The sequence below is a fragment of the Gopherus flavomarginatus genome, chromosome 4 (genome assembly GCF_025201925.1).
Source record: "Gopherus flavomarginatus isolate rGopFla2 chromosome 4, rGopFla2.mat.asm, whole genome shotgun sequence".
NCBI lineage: Eukaryota > Metazoa > Chordata > Testudines > Testudinidae > Gopherus > Gopherus flavomarginatus.
Genome location: NC_066620.1, coordinates 133,164,523 through 133,183,425, shown reverse-complemented (window position 1 = coordinate 133,183,425; position 18,903 = coordinate 133,164,523). Strand labels below are relative to the sequence as shown.

The 18,903-nt window shown below is 45.5% G+C and overlaps 1 protein-coding gene across 1 annotated transcript in view; it reads right to left on the bottom strand.

Annotated features, from left to right (window-relative positions):
* AK9 (adenylate kinase 9) overlaps nt 1-18,903 on the bottom strand; it is a 247,445-nt gene that overhangs the window by 47,536 nt on the left and 181,006 nt on the right. Inside the window, exons 28-31 of the mRNA XM_050951342.1 lie at nt 13,947-14,166; nt 9,453-9,515; nt 2,197-2,406; nt 268-486 (exon numbers count right to left, since the gene is read on the bottom strand). Coding sequence (XP_050807299.1) covers nt 268-486; nt 2,197-2,406; nt 9,453-9,515; nt 13,947-14,166 — 712 coding nt within the window. The remainder of the gene's footprint in view (nt 1-267; nt 487-2,196; nt 2,407-9,452; nt 9,516-13,946; nt 14,167-18,903) is intronic.

Below are 18,903 nucleotides of genomic sequence, written 5' to 3'. Positions count from 1 at the left end.
ACATTTCTTTCTTGCTCAGCTCCACCTTTGATTGTACTAATTCACCAACCTCCATCTGCTCAATGCTCCCACAAAGCTTAAAAAATATTATTTATCAGTGCTTAAAACACAACACTAAACTGACCAATTCTTGCTATTTATAGTTTGTGCTGGTTATTGAAAATATTCAGTGATGTGCTTTTCATAATATTTTATCTTAATTATATGGGCATAAAGAAGACAAGTATTACTTCCTGAAAGTATACTTCAGCCATTTAATTACATTACCTTGATTGGGTCCCATTGACCAAAAGAACTGGGATGTTTGTAAGAGAGAACCAACATCTTGCGTGCAAGTGGCAAACTTATTGGGTAACATTTCTCAAAAATGCTTTCTCGATTTTCTACTAGATGCTTCAATTTGCTATACAATTGGTAACATACAATGTGAGGTTTTCGTCCTCCACTGATGGTGATTTGTGGTATCAGCAACCTTTCAAGTTCTTCCTGAATAATGAAAGAATAATGTATGACAAAAATCATAAACGTGATCAAATGTTGTAATGAAGGGTGATATGAATAATAACTGCCATTAACTATTAGTAATCTTTGGACTAAATTCTCTGCTAGTGTAAATCAGTGTACCTCAACTGACTTCAGCTTCAGCTGAAGATCTGGCCCCTCTGTTTTCATTATAAAGATTTGTATTACAGTATTACAATATGCTAAAATAAAATCAGAAAACTAAAGTTTCCATTAACTTTGAAGACTCTAATTCCATTTAGCTGAACTTTTAAAAGGTCTCTTATCAAAACCAATGAAATGTCATGTTTTTTTTTCTATTTTACCTGACCCCCATTGCTTATTTAGCTATTATCTATGCATAAAAAATGATTCCCCAGTCCCTTCTGGTCCATTTTGGTGACTTGCAGCAGGTCAGTTTCTGTTCTTGATAGAATTGATATAGTGCAGTCAGGTTTGGTGGATTGTTTATGAACATGTTCTTATCTACACTATACATGAATCCTGTCAGTTTTACACAGGGAACTCCAGAATCCTAGCCTGAGCTGTCACCAGGCCTCCAACTGTCCTCTCAAATAGCAGGGGACCTGCTCCTCCTAGCTGCCCAATTGCTTTCCAGTGAGGAGTCAAAAGAGCCTTAGCAGATTTATTGCACTGTCCTCTGCTCACGTATTACAGCTCAGCTACTTAATTACAATATAAAATTGTCTATTTTCTAATTAATCTCTTCCACTGTCTGATCCTTTTAGAGAGGCTGCTATCCAGTGTTTTGATATAAAAATTTACTATTGCATAATTGAGTGAGATGCCATAGTACCCAGTGGTGGCAATAACGAATGAAGGAGATAGGAAGACTAAATTATTTATTAATAAATAAGCCTGCTGTTTAGACAAAATTATTGGGTATCAATAATAATGGGAAAATAAATTTTGAATAAGTTAGAATGAGAGTTAGATACAGTAAGGGGAAAATACTAACCAGTAATTGTGGCTCTTAAATTTATTTTTTATGTAGATCTACATTCTGGAGTCTTTGCTTCAACCCATCATAGACAGGGTGCTATGCAGCACAAAATTCTAAAACACAAACCACCTCTCCAGTAGCTGACACCTATCTACCTCTTGAAACAGTAATTACCAACATTCTCATCTGCTTGTTCCTTTTTGACCAACTTAGTCATCAAGATACTAAAAAAACAAATAATGTACTCCTAAACTTCAGTGGTGAGAATGGGAGAGGAATGTGGAGCTGTAAAAATACTACCTTCAAAAAACATGCAGTATTCCATTAGCTCCACCTGGAGCCTTTTATTGTACTTGAAGGAGTCTAAACATGTTGTTGCATAAAAGACATTAAAAGGTTCAATTTTGATTCTCTCTCATTGATTTGGTATCATATTTTTTACAAGAATAATATGTTGTTTTTTTAACTGCCATCCTGCAAAGTTATCTCACATTCAGAAAGGGGGCAGAGTTGTAATCAGCCCCATAATCATGACATAGATTTGACAGCTAGAAGGGGCCATTATGATCATCTAGTCTGTCCTCCTGCATTAATTAGCTCATAAAAAGGAAACAAAGATCTCAAATACTATAACTTTGAAATCTGACAACTAAATTAAATCAACTATAAAACTGGAAGCACTTCTTGCCTCATGCCATCTTATCTGATAAAGTAGATAATGAAGAAAGTACCTGTACTCCTTGTAAATTATTACTATCTGTTTCATACTTTTCTGTAATTTCATTTTTCATGCGTTCAGCAGCATCAGCCTCCTGCTCTTCCTCTTCCTCATCTACCTCTTCCTCTTTTGGGAACTCTTCTTCAAGAATCATTTCAATATCTTCTTCTTCATCTTCATCCTCCTCGTCACTAGCCTCCTCCTCTTCCCTATATGCTGCAGCCTAAAGATAAAATGTTCAACTGTTTCATGCCTACTGTATAGGAGTTCAGAAGAAAGAAACTAATATTATTTTCTCTCACACACTTTCCCTTTTTTTGTCCACTGTTATAGCTTATCAATAATTTGCAAAGATGATTTGCAGAGGTGGGGAAAGAGTACACTATTTCACTAAGACACACCAGCTTAAATAGAGAAGTTAAAAAGTTTGCTTCTGAGGAAGACTTATTTTCAGCAATACCTTCATGTTTTGTTATGATGTTGTTGCGAATTTTTTAATCAAATTCAAATTACTATTCATAAATGTTAACCAACTTACAGTAATTGAGCTTGAAATAAAGCTTCTGGTTTAACCAGATACAGTATTTATATATAAAAGCTGCTGAAATCGAAGTGCAGACTTATCAGAAAATATTTATTAAAAACTAAAAACCTAAGTATTTTACACCCTTCCACATCTCCTTGCCACTTATCATTGTTTATCACTGTAACTAGTTATTTTGGTAGTGGGAAGAAGTTCATTGAATCTGGGAGCACAGTTGGGAAAGTTGAAAAAAAAAAACTTCTGAAGAATATCATAAATGCCTTTAATAATGAGCTTTATAAACAATGACATGTACTGAACAACTAAAACTCCAATTTATTTTTTTGAAAATGGAAGTCTCAATTAAAAAATCTAAGTAAGTAACTTTTAGATTAATATTTGGAAAGAAAACACAGAAAAGCACCCTATCACAGCTTGAATGCAGTTGTAGAATGCAGTTCTGCTGACATAACAGAAATGTGTTTTAATTACTGTTTTCTAATGTACTGTAGCTAGCATGCTTTGGTATTGTAGTTTGACAGGGTTTTGTTACTGTGATACAGCATGGCCAGAGGGCAGCAGGAGAGTGCCAACAGGGAGCCTTATTCCCTGCAAGGGGAGGAAGGTTTGCTATAGATTAACTAGAGCACCTGAAGCCAATTAGAGCACCTGAAGCCAATTAGAGCACCAGCAGTCAGTCATGTGATAAAAAACCCCTGCTTCAGTTAGACAGTGTGGGAGTTGGAGCAGGAAAGTTTGGTTGGAGCAGAGAACAGTTTTGAAGAGAGACCAAAAGGAAAGTTTGGAGGAGTGCTGCGGTGGGCTGAGAAATCCAAAAAACCCTAGGTAAGGGGCACCTGGCTTATGCAGAAGGAGGGCAAGAAGCCCCTTCACAAGCTGAAGGGCAGGAGAGGGAAGCAGCCCAGGGGAAGGAACCGCTAGTTCAAGTGGTTCACCACAAACCTCAGGGCCCCTGGGTTGGGACCTGGAGAAGAGGGCAGGCCCAGGTCCCTCCCTCTCCACTCCCCTCCTCAAGGACAATAGTGGGGTAATTAAAATACCGATTCAGAGGCAAGCAATGGCGCCCTGAATCTTCCCCAAAGAAGAGAAAGCGTGAGACCCAGCATAACAGTACCAGCAATTTGCCACACATGGTGTTAGGAGTGAGATCTGCGCACTGGGGACTTAGACCAAGGTTAGGCAAAACCCTCCCATCCTTAAGATGGATGACGTGGTCAAGGCCCTTATACAAGCCACCGCGGCCCAGCAGGAGGTACCCGGGTCCAAGCAACCGCCCAACAGGAGGCAACTAGAATGCAGCAGGAGACCAATCATCTGTTGATGAGTCAGGCTGCTCAGGACCGAGCCCTGCTGAAAGACCTGGTGAACCAGATGAAGGCCCTTATGGAGCAGAATTGCAACTGTGAAGGGACTCGGACGGTACGGGCTAGCCATTGCTTACAGAAAATGACACGGGAGGATGATGTGGAGGCATACCTCCTGGCTTTTGAAAGAGCAGCCCTGCAGGAGGCCTGGCCCCGAGATCAATGGTCTGGTATCCTTGCCCCATTCCTGTGTGGGGAAGCCCAGAAGGTCTACTACGATATGGCTGCAGAGGCTGCAGCAGATTATTCCCAGCTGAAGGCAGAGATCCTGGCCAGGTTCAGAGTAACGTCGGCATTGCGAGCCCAGAGGTTCCATGAGTGGCGGTATACAGAGGACAAGACACCTCGATCACAATTGTTTGACCTGATCCACCTGACCAGGAAATGGCTGCGCCCTGAGGCCCTTAGCTCTGAGAAGATGATGGAGGTACTGGTATTGGACCGGTGTATATGAGGGGGCTACCACCAGGTCTCAGGTCTTGGGTTGGCCAGAATGATCCCTCTACCTATGATGAGTTGGTCTCCCTCGTGGAAAGACAGCTGGCAGCCCGCAAACTGTTCCAGACCCCAGGCAGGGAGACATGGCAATCCAGGAAGCCAACCCCAAACCCAAGGCCCCGGGCTGTCGAGAACTATAGGAGAACTGTAACCAGGAGGAAAGACACTGAGGAATGGCTCGAGGCCAGGAAGGGACCTGGGGGTTTGGGAAGAGAGGTGGGGGGCCGGCCAAATAGCCCCAGGCAGAGGGTGACAACCGGAATAAGGGGGCGGTGTTATGAGTGTGGGGAATTGGGGCATATAGCAGCCCAATGCCCCAACAAGGAAGAACCTAGGCAGTGTAATCTGGGGGATTACGGGGAACAATGTGGCCTAATCGGCCTGGCAGGGGTCACAATGACCTCACATGGATATACAAGACCAGTAAAAATGAATGGTATAAAGATCATAGCATTAATAGATTCTGGGAGTGCTGTCACGCTGGTCTCGGGGAAGTTGGTGGGAACAGACCAACTAACCTGGGCCAAAAACACAGGGGTAACGTGCATACATGGCACCGTGAATTTTTACCCTACAATTCCGGTACAGATTGAGATCCAGGGGAATACTACCAGGGTTTCTGCAGGGGTGGTCCCCAAGCTTCCCTACCCTGTTTTAATTGGTAGAGACTTCCCCGGGTTTGAGAGCTTACTTACCCCAATAGAGCCAGGGGAGGGTAGCAACCCCCAGGCTGAGACAGAGGCAACTAGCCTCACCCCAATGTTTGCTGAATTTGCTCCAGAGTTATTCTCATCCCCTGGAAAACCCCGAAAGTCTAGGCGAGAACAAAGGGCAGATAAAAGATTAGGGACCAGGATTCTAGCAGAGAATCAAAAAACTTCCCTTGTGGGTAGGTGAACCTGCTCAGGAGACCAGGAGATAATTCAGGCCAAGGAAGACTCGGAGGCGGTTCCTAGCCCACGTGGGAGCACCCCAGGGGGAAGAGTAGAAATAGGCCCCCTAGAATTAGGTCAGTTCAGTTCTGCACGTGAGACTTTTGAGCAGGACCAGGCCAAAGATCCATTATATGCGAATGTGAGGGAGGAGGTAATGGAAGTAAATGGTGTGCCTGTGGAAGGAAAGATCAAAAGCCCAAGGCCATATTATGTGCTCATACGTGATCTTTTGTACAGGATAGAGCAAATACGAGGGGAAGAAGTAGAGCAACTCTTAGTTCCACAGAAACACATAAGGGCAGTACTAGAGTTAGCTCTCAGTCATCTATTTGGGGAAGATCTAGGGGTAGACAAGACACTGGATAGAATCCTAAGAAGGTTTTATTGGCCAGGGATATGCACAGAAGTCCAGCGTTATTGTGCCTCCTGCCCTGAATGCCAGTTGCATAGCCCCCGACCTCACTTGTGGGCCCCATTAGTACCTTTGCCTATTATTGATGTCCCTTTCGAGAGGATAGCCATGGACATAGTGGGCCCATTAGAAAAATTGGCATGGGGCCACTGAAACGTACTAGTCATCTTTGACTATGCCACGCGGTATCCAGAGGCCATTCCTTTAAGAAACCCCACATCCAAGGCAATACCAAAAGAACTACTACAGGTTTTCGCCAGGGTGAGCATCCCTAAGGAGATCCTGACAGACCAAGGAACCCCGTTCATGTCAAAACTAATGAAAGACTTATGTGCCCTGCTCTGCATCCAGGCCATACAGACCTCAGTCTACCATCCACAAACAGATGGACTGGTCGAGTGATTTAATCGTACCCTTAAAAGTATGATCCGGAAGGTGGTAGCACAGGATGGAAAAGACTGGGATACTCTTCTACCATATCTAATGTTCGCTATATGGGAAGTGCCCCAGGTGTGCACGGGTTTTTCTCCCTTTGAACTATTATATGGATGCCACCCACGCAGGATATTAGATATTGCCAAGGAAGATTGGGAGGAACAACCCAACCCAGGAAAGAATGTCATTGAGCACATGACACAGATGAGAGAGCGAATAACTCGAGTAACCCCGACAGTACGGGAACATTTGGAAAAAGCAAAAGAGGCCCAGTGGACATATTACAACCGTCGGGCAAAAGTATGGAGTTTTCAGCTGGGGGAACGGGTGATGGTGTTAGTACCGACAGCAGAAAGCAAACTTCTAGCCAGCTGGCACGGACCATATGTGATAGTGGAAGCCATTGGGGAAGTGAACTATAAGGTTAGACAACCAGACCGCCAAAAGCCAGAGCAAATCTTACCACGTCAACTTACTGAAGCCCTGGCATGACCGAGAGACGTGTCTGGTCATTCAAGGAGCTCTACCTCAGACAGACGACCCACAGGGACAGGTAAAGATATCTCCTGAATTAACCCCAGAACAACAAACAGAGGTCATTGAAATGATTCACTGGAACCAGGACGTATTCTGTACACAACCGGGCCAAACGACACTAGTCTAACATCATATTGTCACCAGCCCCGGAGTAAGGGTGACGATAAGACCATACCGAATACCGGAAGCTAAAAGGGAAGAAATTAGGATGGAAGTGAAGAAGATGCTGGAACTCGGGGTCATTGAAGAAACCCACAGCCAGTGGTCCAGTCCGATCGTCCTAGTCCCCAAGCCTGATGGCACCCTGAGGTTTTGTAACGACTTCCAGAAATTGAATGAAGTATCCCACTTCGATGCCTACCCGATACCACGCATTGATGAGCTAGTTGATCAGTTAGGCAAGGCCCGATACCTAACCACTCTGGATCTGACCAAAGGATATTGGCAAATTCCTCTGGCCAAGGATGCCAAGAAAAAGACTGCCTTCTCTACACCCGATGGCCTGTTTCAAGACACTGTCCTCCCTTTTGGATTCCATGGGGCCCCTGCAACATTCCAAAGATTTATGGATAAGTTACTACGACCCATGCCAAGTATGCCGCCGCCTATCTAGACGACATAGTCATACATAGCCCTGACTGGGAAACGCACCTAGAAAAAGTAGAAACAGTGCTGGACACCCTGCGAAAGGCTGGTCTCAGTGCTAACCCTCTCAAGTGCGTGATAGGACTAGCTGAGGCCAGATACCTCGGGCATGTAGTAGGGAGAGGTTTGGTAAAACCCCAATGGAACAAAGTGAAGGCAATACAAGGTTGGCCTCGACCAATCCGCAAAAAGCAGGTCAGAGCATTTTTAGGGATAGTAGGATACTATCGGAGATTCATCCCTCATTTCACCACAAGAGCAGGGCCATTGACGGATCTGATAAAAGCTCAGGGCCCCGAGATAGTAAAGTGGACTGATGCGACAGAAGAAGCATTTTCAGATTTATGGACAGCCCTATGCTGCCATCCAGTACTCATAGCCCCAGACTTCGAGAAGGAATTCATCCTACAAACGGACGCCTCGGAGATGGGGCTTGGTGCCGTCCTTTCCCAGATGGTAGGGGAGGAGCACCCCATCTTGTACCTCAGCCAGAAGCTCCTCCCCAGGGAACAAAAGTACGCTGCTGTCAAAAAGGAATGTCTGGCGATAAAATGGGCTATGGAGACTCTCTGCTACTATCTACTGGGGTGGCGGTTTACCCTCGTGACAGACCACGCCCCGCTCCAGTGGATGCACAGGAACAAGGAGAGGAACACCAGAGTGACGAGGTGGTTCCTCTTTCTGCAGCCTTTCCATTTTTGGATCCAGCATAGAGCTGGAAGCCAACATGGCAAAGCTGATGGTCTATCGCGATGGCACTGCCTCTCGTTCCAAGAAGCCCAACCCCTTGGTGTTGAGCGGGGGTGGGGGATATGTGATACAGCATGGCCAGAGGGCAGCAGGAGAGTGCCAACAGGAAGCCTTATTCCCTGCAAGGGGAGGAAGGTTTGCTATAGATTAACTAGAGCACCTGAAGCCAATTAGAGCACCAGCAGTCAGTCATGTGATAAAAACCCCTGCTTCAGTCAGACAGTGTGGGAATTGGAGCAGGAAGGTTTGGTTGGAGCAGAAAACAGTTCTGAAGAGAGACCAAAAGGAAAGTTTGGAGGAGTGCTGCGGTGGGCTGAGAAATCCAAAAAACCCTAGGTAAGGGGCACCTGGCTTATGCAGAAGGAGGGCAAGAAGCCCCTTCACAAGCTGAAGGGCAGGAGAGAGAAGCAGCCCAGGGGAAGGAACTGCTAGTTCAAGTGGTTCACCACAAACCTCAGGGCCCCTGGGTTGGGACCTGAAGAAGAGGGCAGGCCCAGGTCCCTCCCTCTCCACTCCCCTCCTCAAGGACAATAGTGAGGTAATTAAAATACTGATTCAGAGGCAAGCAATGGCGCCCTGAACCTTCCCCAAAGAAGAGAGAGCGCGAGACCCAGCATAACAGTACCGGCAATTTGCCACATTACAAACAAGCTTGTTAGCTGACACCATTCCTGAGAATACCCAGGAGGAGGCAAAGAGTTTGAATATAGCTCTAGTACATTTTGTAACTGTGTTGAGTATGATAACTTCATGTTTCAGAGTAACCATGGCCTCAATTCAACTAGATGCTTAAAATGTGCCTCACCTGAATGTAGCGGGACTATCATGTGCTCAAAGATAGGCATGTGCTTAACTACCTTGCTGAATAGGAGTTCATGTTTACAAGGAATTTAAAACACAGTTATAAATATTCTGTGGACAGTCTCCAATATGTAGCTTTGTTCCCAATCAATAGTAAAATGCCTTAAATAGCTGATTTAATTATAATGGAAAAAGAGAGGTTTCTGACAACTTCAGTTTTAGTACTGCTACTGCATGTTACTCTAAATAACACTTAGATATTATAATCATAGACATTTTAGATATTCCTAACACAGACCAAATCAAATATTTCCATTTTTAAATTTCTTTCTATTATATTATTCTTACCTCCTCTTTCTTTTTAGCTTGCTCTGCTAAAAGTTCTGCCCTTCTTTTGGCAATCTTCTCTTCCTATTAGTGAAAAAAAGACTCAATAAAATAACAATACTTTGAATTTCTGTAATGCCTCTCATTCAAGGATCTTAAAGTGGATCTCACCTTTTGTGACATACTAATAAGAACCAAAATCTTATTAATTTGAGACCAAACCCTGAATTCCATAGGTTATCCTTATTCAGTCCAAAACTCTCATTGAATCAACATGTCTAAAAATGAGTATGAACTTCAAGATTTATTCCTCTGTATTAAGAATGGAGCTAGTAGTATCACGTAAAGTTAAATTTGCTCAACATTTCCCATTTTAGGACCCTGTTTTCAGTTGCTTATAACTTTGAAGAAGTGTAGCAATTCAGGCTGCAATTTTCCATGTTGGATCTCAGCCTCATTCTGCATTTTTTGGGAAAGTGTTAAAAAAATGGGTCAGCTATAAAAAATGCAGAATGAGGCAGATATTGGTAATGCAGAATGAGAATGAGATTAGGGAAAAAAGATGTTCCACCCACACTGAAAAAGTTCTTACAACCTTCATGTTGAGATGCTCTAGTGCTTCCATGCTTTGAAGTAAGAACCTGAAAGGGGTCAGCTAAGTGTCTGATGTGCCTTTTATTGCTCAGTCTATACATGCTCACTAGCAACTTTTAAGGTTTTGGCTGTTACATTCTCCAAAGATTCTGTCTGATGGGCATGCCATTCAGGGCGGCAGGGAGCTAACCTGCTATTGTAACTACCACCTGTTGTATGCCATTGTGGTGCTGGACATCTAAAAGGAGAGTAGAGACACTATTTTTTTTGTTTCTCTCAATGCCCCCCAGCTAGATCCAGGCAGCATTAAGGAGGAGGAGGAGGAAGCTGCAGGGTAGTATTCCACTGCCTAATCTACAAGACCATATTTCCTCTTCCTGCACTCTCCTGCCTCACTTGCTAAGCACCTTCTAACTTCTGCAACAAGTGAAGCAAGTGTTATACGGACAACAGCCTCATTAACTATTTAACCGATTAATTCTCTGAACAACATCCAGTTTGTGTACTGAATGGAGAAAAATAGTATGTGATCATGCAATTAAAAAGGGTCAATCTTAATTCCTAACTTTTAAGTGCTTGACTTTGCAACATTATAATTCTTTTAATGAAGTTCTGTGTATTTAATTTCCTACATTTTAAAAAAAAACCCTAAAAAATATTCCATCTTTCGGAACCATAATGACTCCCACATAGTTCATTAACAAGGTTAGAATCTTTTGATCCACAACACAGACATGTGCCACTTGAACTAACAAGAGTAACTAATGAGGATGAGGCACACATTTTGTCAGCAGGATTCAAAGCTTATTTACTGACAACAGAGAACTAAGGAATTCCAGGTTCTATTGTAGGTTCTGAGGTGAGTGTGCTCTAGTGGTTTCAGATCCTTCTTTCTCTGCCCATCTCCTGAATCCTGAGTCCTTGATGGGCCTGCCCTCTCCAGGCCATCCTCATCATAGTTTCCCTTCTTGGCTCTCCCTAGGCTCCTCATCTCTATACGCCCTTCCTCCAGCCCTGTCTCTCCATGTTCCAGTTCCCCCCAGTGGCTCTTAGTTCCAGTCTCCTCCTTCGCTACCCTCTAGATTCTGCTTCTCTCTATTCAGTATTTCAGTTATGCTGCTTTCTCCTCGCCCTCCTCACTGGATGGATGGATGGATAGGATAAGGAACCAATTAGCCTATCAACCCAATGCTGATAAAGAAGCAGGAAGAGAATGCCAAGGGCAGGAGAGGGGACTAGGGCTGGGTTAGCCCAGTTACATGGATGCCTCAGGGAAGGGAGACCTCTGTTCCCCTCAGGTTCTGAGGGGAGGGCCAAAAAGCGCAGGTGGTGCTGTAAACAGACTGTTGCATAGGTTTGTGGTGGAAATGGTGGAGGGAACTTAAAATAAAAGGGTATAGTGAAGGCACAACTATTGGAGTCCATGCAGTTTCTGCAGGGAAGAAGGTGGTAGAGGAGCCACGCCCCGTTACATCTAGTATTAGAAATGTCATGAAATTTTATGGTGCAAAGTGCAAGGTCACACACTTAGGGAGTAATAAGAAGAATTTTGCCAGCAGCTGGGCACATATCAGTTGGAAGAGACAGAAGAGATGAAACACTTGAGTGTATTGATGGATCACAGAGTGACTATGAGCTACCAGTGTGAGAGAGCCATGAAAAAGGCTAATGCAATTGTAGGATGCATCAGGCAAGGTATTTCCAGTAGAGATAAGGAAATGTTATTACAACGATACAAGTATCAGAGGGGTAGCCGTGTTAGTCTGGATCTGTAAAAGCAGCAGAGTCCTGTGGTACCTTATAGACTAAAAGACGTATTGGAGCATGAATCCGACAAAGTGGGTATTCACTCACGGAAGCTCATGCTCCAATATGTCTGTTAGTCTATAAGGTGCCACAGGACTCTTTGCTGCTTTTACAACTATACAAGGCAGTGGTGAGACCTCATTTGGAATATTGTGTGCACTTCTGGTTTCCCATGTTTAAAAAAGATGAATGCAAATTGGGACAGGTGCAGAGAAGGGCTACTAGGATGATCAGAGGAATGGAGAACCTATCTTATGAAAGAAGACTTAAGGAGGCTGGGTTGTTTGGCCTAACCAAATGAAGGCTGTGGGGGGAAATATGATTGTTCTTTAAAAATACATCAGAAGAATAAATATCAGGGAGGGAGAAGAGTTATTTAAGTTAAGGGCCAATGTTAGCACAAGAACAAATGGATATATGCTGGCCATCAACAAGTTTAGGCTTGAAATTGGACAAGGTTTCTAACCATCAAAGTAGTGAAGTTCTGGAACAGCCTCCTAAGTGTAAATGGTGGATTCTCTGTAACTCAAAGTCTTTACATCATGATTTGAGGACTTCAGTATCTCAGCCAGAGATTATGGGTCTATTACAGGCCAGCAATGTGCAGGAGGTCAGACTAGATGATCACAATGGTTCCTTGTCACCTTAAGGTCTATGTACATCTATAATTTATCAACTCTGAAAAGTAATATAAGTTCTATGTGCTAGTGTGAATCATGATGCACTAAATAGGTCCAGGTTCTCAAACTGTTTAACATTCAGCCCTTCTTTTATCAAAGTTTATAATCTAAGAAGGGAAGGAGTCTGAACAGTAATAGGGCATGGATGGCCATTCTCTTTATTTCTGGTGATTAGAGACAAAGCGAAGTCTCCATCTGTGACACATGGGAAAGGCATGCATTTTTGTATGCATTCAAGCTGAAATTATCACACTGACAATGACATTTTCACTCACACTCATTGGCAGATGAGAATAAAAAAATCAAAAGACAGAACAGAATAACATGATTTGATGTTTTTTAAAATCTCATGATTTTGGGGGCCAACCTCCTGATTTTTGACCTCTTGAGGTTGACAATACTGCATCTCTAAACCTCAAAGATGAGATTTTTAGAGCAGAGCCCTAACTTTTGACAACTGCTGGAGCAGAACTTTTACTTCTAGCAGACGAGGATCTCCAGGGCAAAGGAAAACCCCAGCCATGTCCCTTTCTTCTGGATAGACCCCTGTGCTAAGGCCTGAGAGGGGGATGGTATAAGCTGACCATTTCAGAATTGTTCTACTTGCCTCCTGGTGCTCGCCGTAGCACTATGAAGTTCTGCTTCATCCCCCCAATGCAGAGATCTGCTTAAATGGTATAATCTAACTATGAATGATTAACCTTCATCCTCAAATGTCCTGTTGTGGGTGGGCACCCTAACAGGGGTTAACATCCCTTTTCCCCTCTCAGATCCCTGAGAACCCCACAATGGGTTCTCTTGCCTCCTAGGGGCCAGTTTATTAAAATAACATACTGCGAATAATCCATACTAAAAGTCCAAAAACAAAGTCTGTCTGCCACTTCCAGTGCATAGTTGTTAAAATCTCATGACAGTCTGTCAACATAGGACATACCACACTCTGGAGTTTTCCACCACACCTGGGTTCTTCTTCAGTCCCCTCACGTCCTTCTGCCAGGACAGCCACTCCATCCCTTCCAGCTGTAGTATATCCCTGTTCTTCGCAGTGGAGCCCCGATCACTGCCAACTCTCTTCTGGGACTTAGTCCTTACCTGGGGAGTATCCCCTTCTCTCCCCCAGCCCTCTGGCTGCAGTTCTCCAGCATGGAGGTAAACTCCTTCACTGCTCCCCTGCCTTCAGCCCTCTCCACTCCTCAGCTCTGGCTCTCCAATTTGGGGAGGTCAGTCAGCAAACCCCTCTGATGTTCAGCCTTTCTTCAAAGACCTCTATCCTCTATGATTCTCCATCATCCTTTATAGTGCCAGGTGCTGCCCCGCTGTATTAACTGACCATCTGAGGTGGCACAGGCGATTGAGGCCTCCTTCATTCCAAGGGCGTCAGCCTCCCTATAACACTAATCTAAAATGTGTTTGTTACTGAAAGAATAAAACCTACCTTTATTTTTTCTTTCATGTCTTTCAGCTTCTTCTTATTTTCCATTTTTTTATTTTGTCTATCCCTCCATTTTTTCAAACGTGGAGGAAGAAGACGATCACAAATGTCACTTTCTTCCACTTGGATAAAAACTGCAACATCAGGACAGAGTCCTCGCTCTGATAAGTACTGGGCCTCCTCAAATGTACGAGGGAAACCATCCAGTATAAATCCTGTGGATCTGATTGGAAACAAAGATAAAGATGATGTACTTCTACAGTAATCTTTTACGACACAGAAAATTCAGTGAGCGAATGGCAAAAAGAAAAAAAAACACATTTCATTAAAAGGATTTTTTAATAGTAATTTTAAAAAGTCATCATTATTCCCTCTCAATTTCTTGCAGTTCCCTCTTCTGGCTGATCTATATGGTGCAGCAATGTGCATCAGAGGGGTATGAATTCAAATGTGCACTGAGTTGCAAACTAATCTTGCTGGCACACACTAAAAAGTTCCCTAGCGAGTAGACAAGCCCTTAGAAAACTAGAAGCAATTTTTCACTTTTTATTTTAGTTATTTATTCTGCTTAGCAAAAATTGTCTTTCCCTCTGTATTTTGAATGGCACAGAAATCAAATGCCCATTTTGTTTAAGAGTAATTTCAGCCTAGACAGCATTGTGCCTAAAAGAGCTTTGTGTGCCTGCATCTTCAATTTTTCTAGTGTGGTTCTGAAAATAGTGTTAGCCACTGCTGTAGAGTCATAAATGGGAGTACAAATCATTGTTTTGGTAGAGTCTGTCATGTGAAGTTTGTTAGCTGATGATTTCCTTTCAGGGAATGACTTCTCTCACAGTCCATGACATGGACTACACCTCTCTGCATGAGCTACACCTCTCTCCCCGCAAATACTGGAGTCAGTTCAGACTTGTCTATGGAACTCCAGGTCCTGGTCATGCTCCTTACATCTTCACACTCGATAAGTACTTGCAAAGCTGAATTTTGTGTTTCTGTACTTATTATTAGATTGAATATAAGAGTAATATTTCATATACATGGGCCTTGATATAGACAAAGCACTTATCTTAAGTGATGCAGATGGCAGGAAAGGTCAGACTCGGAAAGAAAACTTAATCTTTTAACCAGTCAGACATTTGGACAAAAGTAGGAAGGAAAGATAAATAGCACAGTAGAAATTCCCGCAAATTAGTAGTATTAAAATTGTTTCTGGACCTCATTTGGAGTCTGTCCCCTTGAAGTATGATTTTACAAAGGAATGAAGTCAACCTTTTTTGAAAAAAAGTTGATGGATGACAAGGCTTTACAGACTTCCTTTGTGGAAGCTAGCACTCTTTCTGCCTAGGATACCTCTGTGGAAAATATTGAGTGGGCTTTGATATTTTCTAAAATTACTTTATCTATGCACAAATATGTTTTTGTGCCCAGAGTATTTGGTGGGGGCAGCACAGCACACCATATCAGCCAAGGATTGCCCCATGCTGGCAGAAACCTCAGCTTCATATTTAAGGCAGACGTAAAACCCCTTTGTGTTGGCAGAGTGGTGGAAAGGGGCTATAGAATGGGCCAGGGTCTGACCCAGTGTTTTTCTGAATTGAAAGATTCTCCAACATTATCTTTTAACAGTTCGTCTTACATTAGGCATGTGTCATGATTTCTCTATATGATGCTGAGGTTTTCGGCAAAATGAAAGAAGAATTATTTTCTCCTGAGGAATGGGAGAAAATATTTAATACTGACTGTGTAGGATTCTGGAGCACGGAGAACAAACTTGTCCTTGTGGATGGTGGAGCAAGTGATAGAATCATATAAATGTAGGGCTGGAAGAGACCTCGAGAGGTCATTCCATGTCGCACATGAATGGAGATTTCAGAGACTTTTCTTGCCAACATGACTTCAATCGGGAGACATGTTGGAAAGACATGTTATGGAAAGAAAATGCAAGGAATTAGATTCCATCAATTTGAACAGATGCATCATAAGACCTTGCAGCACTGTAGGCAGATCCTAGATAGGGAAGTGTAGTGAGGCGGTGGGATACCCCACAGCCCCGCTGAGGGACGGACCTCCCCTGACACCATGGGCGGAGCCACTGGGTCCTGCGCCCGCCCCTCAGAGGTCACGACACAGAGGTTTGGCCCGGCCCAGAAGACCCAAAATTGGGATCTGTTTCTCCTGCGGGAAGCATGGGCACTACCAATGGGACTGCACTGAGATGGACTGCAGCTTTGGGCACGTTTGCACCGGAGAAAACCGGGCCCGACCCCCGCAGGCGGCCAAAGTCACCATGCCCGTAGTTGTTGGGGACTGCCAGACGCGGGCCCTGGTTGACTCTGGCTGTGGTCAGACTCTAATCCGCCAAAGGCTAAGGCTTCCTGGAACACCCTTGGCTGGGAACCATCCAGGTGCAATGCATTCATGGTGACATTCGACCTTACACCAGTGCCTGAGTCCCACTTACCATGGATGGAGTCACGCGAACCATGGTGGTAGGCCTGGCCCCGCGACTGGCCTACCTCGTGATCTTGGGGCATGACTGGCCAGAGTTTCTGGGCGTCCTGGGGTCACATGCACAGGAAAGCCCCGAGATCACCCCCGCATTGGAAGGAGACTGCCACGAGGACCCCACAGAGGAGGCTGAAGAGGCGGAGCGTAGGAGCCAGGAAGGCACAGTGGAAGACCCCCCGCTAATGTCCGCTGATAACTCCAAGATCAATAGACTTTTGCCAGGACCAGAGGGAGGACCCCACCCTGAGCCGGGCCTATGAACAGCTGGCGGCAGTAGACGGTGCTCTAATTGATCCTGCCTGGGGCAAGAGCTGGCCCCATTTTGAGCTGTGACGTGATCGCCTCTACCGGGTGGATCAATATTCCCGCACGGGGGAGGTCCAGACCCAACTGCTGGTGCCTTGGTGCCACCGACGAGCGGTGATGAGGCTCGCCCATGAGGTCCCAGCGGGTGGACATTTGGGTCAGGAGAAGATCCTCGCCCGAATTCTGTCCCGGTTTTTCTGGCCTGGGGTGCACCAGGAGGTGCGGAACTAATGTAGCTCCTGTCCGGAGTGTCAGCTAGCTGCTCCCCCACAGATGGCCCCGGCCCCCCTAATCCCCATGCCCACTGTGGGGATACTGTTTGAGTGGGTGGCGATGGATTTGGTGGGACCCCTCCTGAGAAGCTGGGCCGGGTTTCTATACATCCTCGTCATCGTGGACTACGCTACCCGTTTCCCCGAAGCTGTCCTGCTCCGGAGCATCACCGCTAGGACCATGCAGATGAACTTGTCAAGGTCTTTGCTCGCGTGGGCTTGCCCTAGGAGATCCTCACCGACCAGGATACCAATTTTACCTCCCGGTTGCTGCGGCAGGTGTGCAAACTCCTTGGGACTAAGCAGCTACGCACCTCCATGTACCACCCGCAAACCGATGGCCTGGTGGAGCAGTTCAACCATACCCTGAAAGACATGCTGCGAAAGTTCTCCCCTGAAGACCTGCGCCGATGGGACCAGTTGATCCCACCCTTGCTCCTGGCTGTCCGAGAAGTACCCCAAGCCTCCACCAAATTCTCCCCCTTCGAGCTATTGCATGGCCGTCGTCCGCGAGGGCTCCTGCACCTTATGAGGGAGACCTGGGAGCAGACCCCCTCACTGACTCAGGGCCTTCTGCAGTACTTCCTCCAGCTTCAAGGGCATCTCACCCAAACCGGAAGTCTTGCTTGAGAGAATTTGAAGGCGGTGCAGGAAGCCCAGGCCCACATGTATAACCGGGGGGCCCGAGTTCGCGAGTTCCAACCTGGCGACTGAGTTCTGCTTCTCTTGCCCTCCAGTGAGTCAAAACTATTGGTCCAGTGGCAGGGGCCATATGAGGTGATTCGGAAGGTCGGGCCGGTCACTTATGAGATTAACCAGCCAGACCGCCAGAAGCAAACCCAGCGGTATCATATCAACCTCCTAAAGCCCTGGCGAGAACGGGAAGGCCTCTTAATTAATCCCTGTCCGCCAGAGCCCAAGTTAGGGCCCCCGGTTACCCCGACCGAAGATGCCACGATGCCTCAGCTTGGACAGTCACTAACTGAGGAGCAAAGGAAACAGACCGGGTGCCTCCTGCAGGCATTCCATGGGACATTCACCTCCCAGCTGGGCTACATGACCCTCGTATACCATACCAATCAGATGGAGCCAGGGGTGGTAATCCGAGAGTCAATGAGGCCCTTACCTATCGGATGCGGCAGGTCGTCAAAGAGGAAGTCCAGGCGATGCTAGAGCTGGGCGTTATTGAACCATCGCAAAGTGAGTGGCGCACCCTAGTAGTCCTGGTTCCCAAACCAGACGGCACCCAGCGCTTTTGCATCGATTTTCACCGTGTCAATTTCATCTCGAAGTTTGACGTGTACTCGATGCCTCGGGTAGATGAGCTGCTGGACCGTCTAGGCAGGGCCCGCTTCCTCACAACCCTCGATCTAAGCAAAGGGTACTAACAGATTCCCCTCGACCCCACTTCACAGGAGAAGACCGCATTTGCCACAGCCACGGGCCTCTGCCAGTTCACCGGGATGCCCTTCCGTCTCCATGGTGCCCCCGCAATGTCCCAGCAGCTCATGGATCGCCTCCTTCGTCCTCATCAAGGGTACGCGGCCGCGTACCTGAATGATGTCGTCATTTATAGCGACCATTGGGAGAACCACCTGGAGTGGGTAGCGGCTGTCCTGAGGTCCCTACGAGCCGCAGGATTAACCACAAATCTGAAGAAATGCCATATCGGGTGGCAGGAGACCACCTACCTGGGGTACACTATTGGAAGGGGACAAGTGAGACTGCTTGTGGGAAACGCTCAAACCCTAGCGGCATGCCCACCCCCCACTACAAAGCGTCATGTCCCCCAATTCCTCGGACTTGCGGGCTACTACTGGAGATTCATCCCTGACTTCGCCTCCATCGCAGCCCCTTAATAGGACTCTTGACCAAAA